Source organism: Chelonoidis abingdonii, chromosome 2 (assembly GCF_003597395.2).
Source record: "Chelonoidis abingdonii isolate Lonesome George chromosome 2, CheloAbing_2.0, whole genome shotgun sequence".
NCBI lineage: Eukaryota > Metazoa > Chordata > Testudines > Testudinidae > Chelonoidis > Chelonoidis abingdonii.
Window position 1 is genome coordinate 130,207,093 of NC_133770.1, and position 16,126 is coordinate 130,223,218.

The 16,126-nt window shown below is 43.0% G+C and overlaps 1 protein-coding gene across 1 annotated transcript in view; it reads right to left on the reverse strand.

The window, feature by feature from the left end:
- NFX1 (nuclear transcription factor, X-box binding 1) overlaps nucleotides 1-16,126 on the reverse strand; it is a 235,223-nt gene that overhangs the window by 91,044 nt on the left and 128,053 nt on the right. Inside the window, exons 14-16 of the mRNA XM_032803700.2 lie at nucleotides 1,684-1,803; nucleotides 959-1,038; nucleotides 268-498 (exon numbers count right to left, since the gene is read on the reverse strand). Of these exons, the coding sequence (XP_032659591.1) occupies nucleotides 268-498; nucleotides 959-1,038; nucleotides 1,684-1,803 (431 nt within the window). The remainder of the gene's footprint in view (nucleotides 1-267; nucleotides 499-958; nucleotides 1,039-1,683; nucleotides 1,804-16,126) is intronic.

The following is a 16,126-nucleotide window of genomic DNA, read 5'->3' on the forward strand; positions in this document are numbered from 1 at the left end:
AAATATTTTAACAGACAGAAATCTGGCAGGTACTTTTGTTCAAACTACTAGCCATTCTACTAGGTGAAATTTTGAAAAACAAAAGCATGAAATACACAATGCTTTATCACATATTAATATATCAAAACTTGTATACTGATAGTATGCATTATCTTGAAAGTTTCTATGTCAGTATTTTAATTTTTTTTATAATCGTTCATTGACTGAAACCTCTTAATTCACAGACAGACAAATTGTACACTATGTTCTGTGTTCCAGAGCCATCACCTTTGTGTTGCAAGAAGTTGTAGGACAGGGTAAAGATGGATGGCATGGAGCCATACAGGGATGATTACAGTATAGTCTCAGACGAGTACATGGCTGTTTGCACTCTTCATCTATGAGACACACCCCTTTGTGACAAATCCTTTTACATTTGTGCATTCCACATTTTAACATTTGATTGCAGTGAAGACCACAAGAGATGTCAGTGAGATGACAGGGAATATTGTTCCGCAGCTGAAAAGGAAAAAGACGTTATAACTAACAGTGAATGTGTTATTGTAAAGTGTGTATTCAGATACTTTTAATCATGTTTATATTTTAATATAGCATAGATTTTTAGAAGAAAATTATCTGTGGTTTTGCACTAAGCACTTTGCAATCTATTTTAACCCCAAGTCATGTCACACTTGTAAATACTGCATCAAGTCTGTACACATGTTGTCTAAAGAAAGAAAAACTGCATCTGATAATTTTAAACTGCATGAAACAGTGTACTTACAAACACTATCAGCCCAGTCTCTGCGGGTATCAATTTTGTGGCTACTTGGGGAGTAGTCTTAGAAAAGCAAATATTAAGTGCTTACTCTAAGTTACAAAGTAACGTGTAGTTTAGCAAGAACAGCCCACATAAAGCTATCGCTCATTTGTAATTAAAAATGTCATTTGTAATTTGCTCAATAGCAGCCATACTTACTTCATGCTTGCCCATACACCATTTCTGAGTGAGGTACGTACAGGGTGGGCACTTCTCTTCACTATGGCAGGTATGGTACACTGCACGCATAGGAATACAAAAATCAGGAAACAATTCTTAAATACTTTTGTTCACTCAGACATTTTAGGTATATTACAGAGTCTTTTATATTCTAATTTATTCTTTCTGAATTTGTGTTTGTGTAGTATTCTATAACGTTTAAATTCTTTAAAATCAGGATGACATGTTAGCTGCATAGACATTCCTCCCTTCTTGGGAGTTCCTGCGCTGAACGGTAGACATTTTGAGTATTAGCTTTAAGAGCAGTGGTTTTCAACCCATGGTCCACAGTCCCTGAAGGGGTCCACAGACTATATCTAAGATTTCTAAAGGGTCTGCAAATGAAAAAAGGTTGAAAACTACTGTTCTAGAGCATGGCACAAGAAAGCATTTGTCAGAGATTTGATCAATTTGTTCTGTACTATGCTTTGTATCAATAACATTTTCTACAGATATGGCTAAAAAATTCTTCAAAAACTTTGGATGGTGTATGAAACCTCAACAGTTTTCCTGGGAAAAAAGTACCATTATATTCATGGAAAGGAAAGATTTAAATGTACCTAATCTGGTTTATCTTTTGAACAGCAAACAATAAATCTTAGAACACAGAAAAATTTAGACCCTAGACAATTTAAAAAAGTTATGTGGGCATACCTATGACTTACCTGGATGATCACATTCATGTGGTCTGGTACATGAGTTTTTACATTCTGGTGGCTGAGTACCACAAGGAACAGGAGGATAAATTACCGACTCACCACAGTAACAAGTTAGTTCATCAAAACCTGACAAAGCAAAACAAACCAAACAACTAATAAATATAGTTGAAAAAATATTACCTTGGTTAAAAAAAATCCAGCTTAAGAAAGTTAAAGGAGCAATAAAAAAAATAAAATTATTTAACAAATGGGAAAAAAAGAGAAAAATTGTAATTAATACAAATCAGTTAAAAATATAGGCAACTGATATTAGAAGTTAAAGGTATGTATGGCCAATATGATTAAAATCAGTAAGAAGGGTTTTCAAAAAAAATCAGGAACAAAACACATTTCAACAAGGATACAGATTCATTACTAGATGAAGATAAAACTGAATAAGGAGGTACACTATACAAATGTGTTCAATAAATATTTCTGTTCTGTATTTGGAGTCAAACTGGATAATGTATTTATATTATATAATGATGAAATCCTTTTTAATCAAACAGTAACTAAAGAACATGTTATACAGCAGCTACTAAAGTTAAAGATTTTTAAAATGGCAGGTCCTTTAAATTAGCGGAACTTTAAATACTGTACTCATGTTAAGACCTAAGGCAAACAGGAGAGGCTAAGGGGAGTTTGAGTAGCAGCTGCAGAACCTCCAATTTGATTTGACTTAGTGAGTTGCATGTTTGATCTGTTTGTCTCTCTCAGTGCCATGTAACTGGGGATCTGGGCCTTTTGCTCAAGCTAGGTTATTGAAGTCTGAGCTGTTAATCTTTCCCTGTTAACAAGGAGCCACACTGACTTGCTACACTAGATATATAAACTAGTTGCAAAACAAACTCCAGAGTGAGGAAACAACACATGCTAATCGGAGTCTGAGTGAGTGTAAGAGCTTTTTCTCCAATTACAGTTCTACATAAGCAACGATGCTGACCAATGATGGAATAGTTATTATGACACATCCCTTACAGGCCAATTCTGTTTCCTGCCTATCGACAGAAGAGGCTCTCTGTGCACAAAGTTCAAGTTGATGGCTGCATTACAGAAAAAGATTTGTCGTCTCTGTGTGCAGCTAATAACCCACTGTACTATGAGAGTTGCCTTACCAAGTATGGGGTCAGTCTAATGAGACAATTTAATTAACAGTAGAATACCACAGGAGGAAAAAAATCACTGTTATAGTGGTAATGAGAGTGGCCCATTTCTAACAGTTGACAAGAAGATGTGAGTAACAGTAGGGGGAAATTAGGTTTTGTAATGACCCATCCACTCCCAGTCTTTATTCACAGGGATTTGTAGCGGAGCCCCGAGCTGGAGCGTGGAGCAGTAGATTTTTACCCGGAGCTGGAGCGGAGCAATTAAAAAATCTGATTGCTCCAAATCCCTGTTTATTCAGGCCTAATTTGATGGTGTCCAGTTTCCAAATTAATTCCAGTTCTGCAGTTTCACACTGGAGTCTGTTTTTGAAGTTTTTTGGCTGAAGAATTGCCACTTTTACATCTGTTATTGAATGACCAGGGAGACTGAAGTGCTCTCCTACTGGTTTTGAATGTTATAATTCCTGATGTCAGATTTGTGTCCATTTATTCTTTTGTGTAGAGACTATCCGGGTGGCCAATGTACATGGCATGCTAGCACATGATGGCATATATCACACTGGTAGATGTGCAGGTAAATGAGCCCGTGATGGTGTGGCTGATGTGATTAGGTCCTATGATGGTGTCCCTTGAATAGATATGCTGACAAAGCTGAAGAAGAAGTCACCTACTACAAGACAGACCCAACAAAGAAAGTAACAGAACGCCATTAGCCATCACCTACAACCCTCAACTAAAATCTCTCCAGTGCATCATCAAGGATGTACAACCTATCCTGAAGGACGATCCCTCACTCTCTCAGACCTTGGGAGACACACCAGTCTCCGCTTACAGATAGCCCATCAATCTGAAGCAAATACTCACCAGCAACTACACACTACACAAGAAAAAATACTAACCCAGGAACCAAACCCTGAAACAAACCCCTGCAACAACTCTATCCGCATATCTATTCAAGGGACACCATCATAGGACCTAACCACATCAACCACACCATCAGCAAGATGTTAAGCAAAGAAAGAAGCAAGAAAGATTCTATACAGACAGAAGCTAAGAGACAGTCTCTCCTGCTTCTGACTCTGTAGAAAGTCTCTTGCTGCTTTTCCCCTTGCTTAGAAAACTGATATCAAATTACTTTGACAAGATCTTAAACAAGACTACAATTCTGGTTGATGCAAGGTCCTCAAGTACATTCAATATACGGATTGTGGCTGTGACCAGAAGGGAATGAAGGAGATGCAGGAGAGAGACTGAGGGGAATCCAGAGAAATGCACAAAGGGAAGTTACTTACCTTCTTAACTGGAGTTCTTTGAGATGCATGGTCCCTATCTGTATTCCACTGTAGGTATACATGTGCTCCATGTGCCTGAGACCAGAGAATTCCTGCAAGCAGTCTCTGTTGGTCCATGCCCAAACCCCTGCTATCCTTGTGCTCTGTACTGAGGGCATAAAGAATGAGGCAGGGCAAACCAACTGGCTCTTCCGTTCCATTGTCTATGGCAAAGCCAGTCATGATCTGAAGCAGAGAAGGAGAGTGGGTAGTGGAATACAGATAGGGACCACATACCTTGAATAACTCCAGTTACTTCCCTTTCTTCTTCGAGTGCATATTCTACTGTAGGTGACTGATAAAATAGTACCTAGAGAGGAGGAGGGTGCAAGGATGTATGTAGAACCACTGCCACAAAGCATGGGTCAGCGGAGCAGTCTTGGACCAAGGCATAATGTCCCATGAATGTGTAGATGGAACTCCATGTAACTGAACTGCAAATATCAAGCAGGGATACCTCCTGAAGTGATGCCACTGATGCCCCTTATGCACCCTTGTAGAGTAAGCCCATATGGCGGAGAAAGTTGTGTCAACTATAGAGTATGATACAGTCAGAGACCCACTTAGAGATTCTCTGGGAGGATGCATCTTGACCTTGAATCGTTCCACTATGGCAACCAACAGTCTAGGAGTAGGGTCTACATTGCAATTAAACACTGACAGCTGGCCCTGTCAACTGACTTCGGCTCACTGGGCTCAGGCTATGGGACTGTCTAATTGCAGTGTAGATGTTTGGGTTTCAGCTTGAGCCCTGGGACTCTCCCACTTCACAGGGTCCCAGAGCCAGGGCTCCAGCCCAAGCCCAAACATCTACACCACAAATTAAAAAACCTTATAGCTGAGTCAGTTGACAATGGCCAACCACAAGTGTTTAATTGCAGCATAGACATACCCTAGGAGGCTCTCTGATCGGTTCTGTTTTCAGCAGGTAAAAATCGCACGTCAAGGAAATGAAGAATCCTCTCCTTGCCAGAGGCATAGGGCTTCAGGAAAACAAAAAACAAACAAACCACTCCTCTACCCCCCAAAACACATATGTAGGTGAACTAGCCAATTTAGGTGAAATTCCAAAACTGAATTTTGAGTGTAGTCATAGCAAACCTTTGTCCTTATGAAACATTGCATACGGAGGATCAGTTGTAAGTGAACTCATGGCACTGACAATTCTGGCCAAGGTGTAGCAATGAGGAATGCTACCTTCCTTAAGAGCTAAAACATGGAACACATAGCTAGTTGTTCAAAGGGTGACTTAGTGAGTGCTAAAAAGTACTAAGTTAAGGTCACACTGAAGGTTTTGTTTGTTTATTGGTGGAAAGGTTCTCGTCAGGCCTTTCAAGAATTTGGTTACTGGCTGGGTAAAGATCAAGTGACTTTCTGATGACAGATGACATATGCTGATTGCCAGTGAATTAAGGGAAAGAACTGATGCCTTCACAGTAAGTCTAAAACAGCGAGACTATCTGCTGTCTCTGAAGATATATGCTTTTGCTGGGCCCAGATAGGGACATGTTTCCACTTAGCTAGGTAGCATTTTCTGGTGGAGTCCTTTCTGCTATTATTAAGAATGGTTGCATGATTTCACAGCAGGTACTTTCTAGGCCTGACAGCCATCCAAATGCTAAGCAATGAGATGAAGTGCTTTGGGGTTGGGATGGTAGACCCTATCATTCTCCTGAGTCAGAAGATTTGGAAAGGATTGCATGCTGATTGCTCGATGGGACGACATCTGTAGGAGTCTTAGAAACCAGAACAGTCTGGGCAGTTTGGGAGCAATGACTTATGCTTTGTTTGATAAATCTTCTATAGAACTTGAGGTGGTATCTTGATGGGAGGGGTAGGCATAGCTCAAGTAATCTGACCAGGTCAGAAGGAGAATATTGCCTCTGGAGTGCATTTCTTGAGCTCCCCTGGAGAAGTACATGTTGCATTTCCTGTTTGCCTGCCCCAAATGGGAGTTCCCCACTGAGAGAAAATGCTATTCACTACTGACTAAGACTGTCTGCCAATTAATTCTGCATTTCTGGAGAGTACACTGCCAATAGAGTAATATGATTTTTGATCTACCAGTTCCATAAGGTAACAGCTTCTACACACAGGGGGATGGATCTCACTCACCCCTGTTTATGTAGAATACAGTTATGCTGTTCAACACTATGAGTACCTGGTGAAACTGGATGAATGGTAGAAAGGCTTCAAAAACTTCCTGGACTGCCCAGAAGTCCACAAGACTGATGTGCATTCTGGGCTCTCGAGGCATCCAAGTCCCTGCACCATCTGACTGTACACATGAGCTCCCCAGCTTAACATGGAGGCATCTGTAATGACATCTTGTCAGGTGTGGGGCTAGGAAAGGAATACATACACACACTTGTTCAGGATTTTTCCACCAAGTTAGTGAGGTCCTCATCCTCATAGAAAGTGTCACTATGGTGTTCATGCTATGATTGATTGGTTTATATACTGTTTGGAACTAAGTCTGCAGGAAATGGAAGTGGAGTCTGGTAAACAGTGTGACATAAGTCCATGATGCATCCTGGGAGAGAAAGGAAAGTCTGAAATTATGTTCAAGAGGTGCACATTACCTGGTCTATCACGTTACTCATGGTGCGAAATCTATCCGAGAGATAAACCCTCACCCTGACTGAGTCGAAGATTGCTCCTATAAATTCTGAAGTCTTAGTTGGAAAAAGGGTAAATTTTCCATGTTCACACAGATTCCTAGGGATGAGAGAAGGTGAAGCAGAGATGATGTTGACGTGAGGGCTTTCTCATGTGTCCTTTCAATAAGATGCCAATAGTCTAAATATAGGAAAATGGTGAAGTATCAGAACTATGTTGCTACTACTAGAAACACTTTGATGAAGATGCTGGGTGTGGTTGCTAGGCCAAATGGGCTTACCCTGTATTAGTACTGGTCAGGATCAACCACAAACCTGACAGAAATCTTGTGCGGAAAGGGTCAATGTTCACATGAAATTATGCATCTTTCATATTGAAAACTGTGTTCCTTTTGAGGGATGCCAGTGTAACCATATGGAATTTTAATTTGCAAATAAAGAAAGAGAGACCCTGAGTTGGTGCAGATGGAGAGTGAGTCTTCACTCTCCCTTCTTTTTGGGAACTAGGAAATATTTCTAAGGAGGGATTCTACTTCTGGGCAAAGGATCTCCTCATGAGAATGGTCTCAAAGAAGGATGGGAAGGGAGTTTTGGATGGGGCAAGAAGAAAAAAAACATATTAGTGTAGTCGGAATGTATGATATTCAGCACCAAGCTTGTCCATTGTTATTGCACTCCAGTTGTGGAAAACAAGCCACCAAAACATATGTGAGGATTGAGTGGAGATGGTATCAACAGTATCTTATGTCTGGGGAATAAGGTTGGATTGATGTGAAGGATGTGTAGGATGTAGGTATCGTGGATTTTGCACACTCTGCCTTTCACAAAGAGGTTCACAGAATCACTGATGGCAAAATGGTTGAGGTACAGCTCTTGCTTTGCCAGGATGTTTGTGGATCTTTAGGGCAGGCATATATATACACACAGAAAATGAAGGGCTGCCCTGAAGTCCTATAGTGAATGCAAAGACTCCTCAAGTCTTTTTGTTGAAAAGGTTGGTCTTGAAGGGCAAGTGGTTGATTGTGATATAGTCTCTCCGCAAATGCAGTTCTGGGCACCAACTTGCCTTCATCAATAAGGGCCTGAAATTGACCATGACTTGATGGGGAAAATTTGTCCTTAAAATCCAAGAACTTTCAATAATTCAGAAAATCATACTTAGCCTCCAATTCAGAATATTGAACTAGATGATGTAAAAACCTTCCTTCCTAGCAGGTCCAGTCACTTGGCCTCCTAATTTCAGAGTGAGTGTCTAGATCTTTCTGTGACAATCTGAACAAGTAGGGAGTTTGGTGCAAGGTCGGCAAATGGAATCTCTGCTCCCTTAGCTGGGACAAAGTAGTGCTTCTTAGGCCTCTTGGGGGTAGAGGTGCACATTGCAAATATATGCTGGACATATCTGGCTTCATTCACCAGTACTATTTGGCTGGACCCTGTGTGATGCAGGATGTCCAGGAGCTTGAGTTGTGTGTCCCTCTCCAGGAATATCTGGAGTTCCTCTGACACCTTACCATAGCAGCTCTCAAAATTGCTTATTGTAACCTGAAGGGAATGGTGAAGCTGGGATGACTGCCTCATCGGGAGATGAGGAGGATAACCCTGCCAGTACTGGTAGAACTACTGGATCCAGCTCATGGGGATCAAGTCAAAGCTCTAATTACTCTCTTGTGGTAGGAGAGTGACTCCCTGTTAGATTTCTCTGATCTGTGGAATCATGCTTATGGGTCCCATGGGCTGCACTAGGGCCAGTAAGAGGGACTGAAGGTGGGCTGAGGATGTCCTCATGCTTGCATGAATCATGCAAGCTGCTATGTAGACTGATCCCTTAGAGACAGCAGACCTGGTATTTCTGGGAACGTTCAGTGGATAAGGGGTGACAGGAGTGCATCTATTGTTAACCTGCAAAGCAAAATAAGGGCTAACATTGCTCAGAGAAGAGAGTTTGGGTTGCCAACAAGCTGGTGATATCAGAGAGGTAGCATCCAGATAAGCATGCTGGAAAGAGGGGATTAACAAGGTGACTTATGGTCCTGGGTACCGTAATAACCTTCATAATGATCTAGTTGCCAAGATTTACACACAGTTTACTGGTTAGCTAAGTATCAGGCCCCAAGCACTTGTAAATTAGATTCTAAGAGATTCACAAACGAGATGGTTGGGGAACAAATAAAAGTTTGAAGTTTGTTATTTTCCATTTTTTTATTTCAGGTAAAGGAAAGAGAACTAAAAGTATAAAATGAGCCAACAGATAAATGGTTAAAAGATCAGACTGATCTAATAAAATGGTCTGAGTGCAATGGCTTAGAAAATCAGCTTAAGGCAGCCCTCAGTGAAACAGCCATGAAGTTACAGTTGGCCAGGTCAGAGGTGGCAAAGGAACGAGAATTCCAGATGTAAGCATCCAAAGAGAAACAGCCAGCACAAGAGGAAGCTCACCAGAGAACCATGGAGGCAGAAAAGCAAAAGTGGAAGTCAGAGAAAGCAGCACACCAAAGAGCCCTGGAAGCTGAGAAGCAGAAACAGACAGCAGAAATAGCTGCACATTAGTGAGCCACAGAACTAGAGGAGTGGAAGTGGGAGGAGAAATCACGAACATGGGATGCTGGAGGCATGGATACAAAACCCTCAGGCAGCAAGCACTCCTCTCCAAGGATCAAATGACTGGGACAAATTCTGCCCTAGTTACAAGGAAACTGTTTGCACTGAGGAATATTTGACCATCTTTGAAAGGATCACTAGGCTGCAGAACATGACTGAGGGCCAGAGAATAGCTGTCCTGCTCTCTAAGTTAACAGGGAAAGCATTAAAGGTGTTTAATTATGTACATATAATTGAACCTATGACAGAAAACAAAGGGTAGGAATAAATGGTCATTTCACAATAGAGAGAGGTAAATAACAGGGTATCCCAGGGATCTTTACTGGGACCAGTGCTATTCTACATATTCACATGTTCTGGAAAAAGGGGTAGACAGTGAGGTGCAAAGTTTGCAGATGACACAAGACTACTCAAGACAGTTAAGTCCAAGGCAGACTGCAAAGAGTTAAAAAAGGGGTCTCATAAAACTGGGTGACTGGGCAACAAAACGGCAGATGAAATTCGATGCTGATAAATGCAAAGTAATGCACATTGGAAAACATAATCCCAATTATACACACAAAATGACAGGTTCTAAATTAGCTGTTACCACTCAAGAAAGAGGTCTTGGAGTCATTATGGATAGTTCTCAGATATCATCTGCCCAATGTGCAATGGCAGCCAAAAAAGCTAACAACGTTAGGAACCATTAGGAAAGGGATAGGTAATAAGATAGTAAATATCATAATGGCACTATATAAATCCATGGTATGATTATACCTTGAATATTGCATGTAGTTCTGGTCGCTTCATCTCAAAAAAGATACATTAGAAATGGAAAAAGTACAGAGAAGGGCAACAAAAACATGTGGAGGTATGGAACAGATTTCATATGAGGAGAGATTATAAAGACAGGAATTTTTCATCTGGGAAAAAAGGCAGCTAAGGAGAGATATGATAGAGGTCTATAAAATCATGAACGGTATGGGGAAAGTGAATAAGGGAACATTATTTACTCCTTCACATAATACAAGAACCAGGGCTCATCTAATGAAATTATTACGTGGCAGGTTTAAAACAAACAAAAGGAAGTACTTCTTCACACAATGCACAGTCAACCTGCGTAACTCATTGCCAGGGGATGTTAAGGTCAAAGCTATAACTGGCTTCAAAAAATAATTAGATATGTTCATGGAGGATAAGTCCATCAATGGCTATTTGCCAAGATGGTCAGTGATGCAACCTATTGCTTTGGGTGTCCCTAAACCTCTAACTACCAGATGCTGTGACTGGATGAGAGATGGATCACTTGATAATTGCCCTGTTCTGTTCATTCCCTCTGAAGCATCTGGCATTGGCCACTGTTGGAAGAGAGAATACTGAGCTAGATGGACCACTGATCCGGGAATTTGGCCTCTCTTATGTTCTTAAGGATGGTGGGTTGTGGAATGGACATATGCAACACATCTTGAACAACAACAGTTACGGAAACGTAGGTAACCATTTTTTCTTTGAGTGATTGCAACATGTCCATTTCACCGTGGGGGACTCTCAAGCAGTTCAAGCTGGAGATGGGTTCAGAATCTATTTGAACAGGGATTGCACGACCAGGCATTCAAATTTGGCATTGTCTCTAGAATCATGAGTGATGGCACAGTGGGAGGTAAATGTGTGGACTGAAGACCAGGATGCCACCTTGCAAATGTCCAGGATGGGCACCTGAGCAAGAAAGGCCGTGGAAGCTGCCTCTGATCTAGTTGACCGAGTCACCCCTTTAGATAGAGGTTCTGTATCCACAGAATCGTAGCACAGACATATCCGGCCAGAAATCCCGGAGGAGATTATCTGTAGACACTGGGTGGCCCATTACTCTTTCTGAAATTACTACAAATAGCTGTGAGGATGATCTGAATGGGCTAGTCCTATCCAGATAAAAAGCCTGGATCCGACTAATACTTCTAACATCTAGAGAATTGAGTTTCTCTTCCCACCTACTTGAATGAGGCTTTGGAAAGAAGGGTAGTAAGTAAATTTCTTGAAGCCACTTTAGTCAGGAACTCTGGATAAGGTCGAAGGAAAACCTTATCTTTGAAGAATACTGTGTAGCGAGGTTCTGACACCAGGCAACGCAGCTCTCCTGCTCTCCTAGCCAAGGTAATCATGACCAAGAAAGCCACTTCCATAGACAGGTGTAATAGGGAGCAAGTTGCTAGTGGCTCAAAGAGGGGAGCCATCAAACTTTGTCAGAACTACACTGCAGAATTGGGCTATGGGTCTGCAGGTATAGTCCATCCAACCCCTTTAGAAATCTAACAAACATAGGGTTTGAAGAGAAAAGGGTTGAAGGTGGAAAGCTGAGACAATCACCAGGTAGACTCTGATGGAATTAAAGTCAAGCCCTTGTTGCTTCAGGAACAGAACATACTCCAGGATATGTGGAATTGAAACTTGGGCTGGATGGACATCTCTTTGCATAGACCAAATGGACAATTTCTTCCATTTTGCAAGGTAACTAGACCTGGTTGAAGGCTTCCTAGCATTCAGGAGAATTTCTTCTACTCTTTCAGAGCAACACCATTCAGAGGAAGTCAGGCATGAAGCATCCACGCTAACAGGCCTATAGATTGGGACTGAGGAGGCAGCCGTTGTCCTGGGAGAGGACACATGCATCTCTCAGGAGTGACAGAGGGGGTCTGACCAATTGGGCTAGTAGAGATGAAAACCAATATTGGCAAGGCTACGCTGGGGCTGTTGGTATGATGTGAGTACAATCTTGCTTGACCTTGGACATGACCTTGTAGCTGAACTATAGGGGAGGGACACAGCAGGGCTTTGGACCAGTTTAGGAGGAAATTATCCCACCCAGGAACAAAACAAGATATTTTTTATTTTCATTTGTTGCAAACAGGTCCAGTAGGGGAGTACTCCACTACTGGAAAATGGCCTTGGACACATCTGGATGAAGGGACCATTTGCAGTGGCCTGCAAACAATCTGCTTGCATGGTCTGTCAGAGTGTTTTGAATCCCTGGATGATAAGCCACTTCGAGGCTGATGCAAAAGTTCCGAACAAGACTGCCTCTTAGCATAACTTGATTGACCAGGATCCTCGTCCATTTACATGAAACATGGCTGCTGTGTTGTCAGTAGGTATTAAAGCTCTGCCCTGTGATATGTGGGAAGAATGCTATGCAAGCCAAACAACTGGCCCTGAGTTCTCTGATATTTATATGGAGACTTAGGAAGACAAAAGCTCCAGAGTTAGACAGGGACCTAAGTGAGATCCCCAACCTAGAGCCAATGAGTGTCGGCTGAGGAGCAGCAAAGGGAACTCCTGTGCTAGCATTTGATGGGTCTATCGATCAGTTCATGGAGGACAAGAGTCAATCAGGTATCTCAACTACCCTATCCATATGATGGTGGGCTGGAGAGTATACTGAGGTAAGCCAAGCCCGTAATTCCCTGAAGTGCAGTCCTGCATGCCGAACTATGAGCCCTAGAAGTTTGAGCACTTTTGAACTGTAGTGAGAGGATGAGCAATTTAGATCTAGTACAATGAGCTGCATTCAGGACCGGCTCTAGGGACCAGCAAAGCAAGCACGTGGTTGGGGCAGCACAATTCCGGGGGTGGCATTCTGGCCATTTTTTTCTTTTTTTTTTTTGCTTGAGGCAGCAAAAAACCTAGAGCTGGCCCTGGCTGCATTGCTTGGTGTCACGGAGTCACTGGGGTGATGCTCTGGAACTACTCCATACAAAGCCAGTCAGAACTCTGGGGGAACATGCCTCCTCTCTCTGAGCTTACTATCTCCAGGGCAAGAAGCTTACACAGCTTAGACCTTCCTCGGTCTGACCTTGGAGCATTCAGTATCCCCTTCCACACCGTGCACTTCCCGCAGCAAGTCCACCTGGGCGGAGCTCCTGGGGAAGCTAGGTGGCCCTGCACCCTAACTCCAGAGTCAGACATAACTCTCAGCCAATCCAGTAAAACAGAAGGTTTATTAGTTGACAGGAACACAGTGTAGAACAAAACTTGTTGGCACAGAAATCAGTGACTTTAATCCAAGTCCATATTTGCGAGGAGGGAGCCCAGAACCAGGGCTCCAGTCCTTCCCCTGCACCCAAGCCAGCCGAGACTGACTCCCTTCCAGTTGCCTGACTCCCTTCCAGTTGCCTGGCTCACTGCTCCTCCTCCAGCCTTTGTCTTGCTTCCCGGGCCAAGACTCACCTGGTTGCATCCCTGTCCTGGGTCTCAGGTTACAAAGGGGTGGCCATAGCATCTGTGCAGGCAGCTGGAGCAGCCCCCGTGAAAGCCACACACTCTTATTCCCACTACCTAAACATTGGTGCAATACACTGGGAAACTGAGGAATACACAGCATTGATGCAAAAGAGTAAGACTCACATACAACATAACAAGGAAAAATCCCCACTCTGTCACACTTGGACTTCTTTTGTGGCAGGAATGCACTGGCCAGTGTGGTGTCCAGAACTGTCCCAATGAATTCTTGTTGAGAGTAGAGTCAGGATAGATTTTTCTGTGCTAATTAGGAGGAGTCCTAGTGTGTGGAAGGCTGACTGGATAGGGGCCTTGCTGGAGAGTACCTGGGACCTGTATTGGCCTCTCAATAGCTAGTCATCCAAGTAAGACAACCCGTGGATTCCTTACTTGAGCAAGGATAAATGGGAGAACTGTGAGCTGGTGGTAGGATTCACTGACCACGAATCTGAGGAAATTTCTTTGCTGTGATGAATTGCCCCATGAAAGTAAGTGTCCCTTAAGTCAAGAGATCACAGAATATCAGGGTTGGAAGGAACCTCAAGAGGTTATCTAGTCCAACCCCCATGCTCAAAGCAGGACCAATCCCCAGACAGATTTTTGCCCTGGATCCCTAAATGGTCCCCTCAAGGACTAAACTCACAACCCTGGGTTTAGCAGGCCAATGCTCAAACCACTGAAGAGGAACAGGGAAGAGGAGTGTGAAGTGGAGACAGATGTAAAGGGTGTACCCCTGTATCACTGTGCTTAGGACCCACTGGTGACATGGGACCAAACACTTAGGAAGTGGGATAGGTGGTTGGCTGGTTCGTGATTCTCAATGTCAAGAGCAGCGAACCAGTCCCCAGTCTGTAAGGAAAGGATTTCAGAAGAAAGAGTAATCATCAAGAATTTTTTCTTCCGAAACTTGTTTAGTTGCTTTAGATCAGTGGTTCTCAAACTTATTTGATTGGGCCCCCCTTCTTTGTGGCTGTAGTTGTTAACATCTCTCCCTTCCCCCAAGTACATATACCGTGCCACTCAGTTCTGAAGGCAGCACTGGGCAGCAGCAGTACAGAAGGGTGGCAATGTGAAAAAGGATATGCGCCAATATTGCTTTTCACAGCAGACTTAGAAGTAACGGAGAGAATGTGAAAAGTGATATTTGTCATCACTTTTCATAGCAGACTTAGTGCCCCATTGTCACCCTTCTGCGCTGCTGCTGCCAGCTTGGGGCTGATGTCAGGGGAAGAAAGAGCGAAAGAAAAGGGGGGAAAAAAAAAAAAAGTATACAGATCATACATACCCTGACATATTCCTGCACCTCCCCTGTTTGAAAACATCTGTTTTAGATCTAAAATAAGCCTGAGACCCTCCTTTGCTGTCAGGATTTGGAAGCATCAGGAATACAATCCTCTTCCTTGGAAAGGCAGGGAAACTTCCTCTACGACCCCAACAAGGAGGAAAGACTGAATATCACACTCTTGTGAGTGTGATTCTGAAGAGGAACAGGGAAGAGGAGTGTGAAGTGGAGACAGATGTAAAGGGTGTACCCCTGTATCACTGTGCTTAGGACCCACTGGTGACATGGGACCAAATACTTAGGAAGTGGGATAGGTGGTTGGCTGGTTCGTGATTCTCAGTTGTAACTCTCCTGTGAAATAAATCTTCTAACCAAAGAGGTCCAGCTTTCTTGCTGCTTTCCGTGTTTGCAGCAGACACTATCAGGGAACCAGGTGTTGTAAAAATATTCATCTCTCTAAGAAGGGACATATCTCCTTTCTGCCCTTTTAACAGTGAGAGGAAGGGAGGATGGGGTATGCCATAAGATTTTGATGGGCTCTATGAGAGCTTCATTTATAGCGAGAACTACCTTAGAGGGCCCCACAAAGGTCAAAACGTCCACTAATCTGTGCAACTTTTCTTGCACCTCCTCTGGTTAGATATGCAGAGCCACAATCATCCTTTTTATTAAGTCCTGGTCAGCCCGGAAATCATCTGAAGGGGGCGAGGTAGACTCTGCAAGTATTGCCTCATCTGGTGATGAAGAGAAAGAGACCAATAGACGTTGAAGGAGATCCTTATCTAAAAAGGATTGGATAGGAGAATCCTAAGTAAGCAATTCCCCTTGCATGGTACAGATCCCAGCAAAGGGGAAATGGGGACCATGCTGTAGATGCTTCTGGTGCCTACCAGTGTGGCAGGGCAGGAAGGGAGTAGGGATGCTGTAGAGCATGTGCGGAAGCCTTATGGACTCCAGAAGAGACAGTTAGCATGGTGGTGTCACCCTTATATACACTGGCCGTTGGTCCTTGGGCTGAGATCTGGAGCAAGGTGGGCAGACACTCCACTGGGTCTGGAGGCATGTTGCTGAGAGTCACAGTCCTGCATAGCACTTGCATGACAATGTCCCGTATGTGTATTTTCCAACTCCAAAATGATTTACCACTGGCCACTAGCAATCTAATGTTGCAAGCTGCCCCTCATTGGCTTCCTCACTGTCAGTGCAGTTCTCATTCCTGTG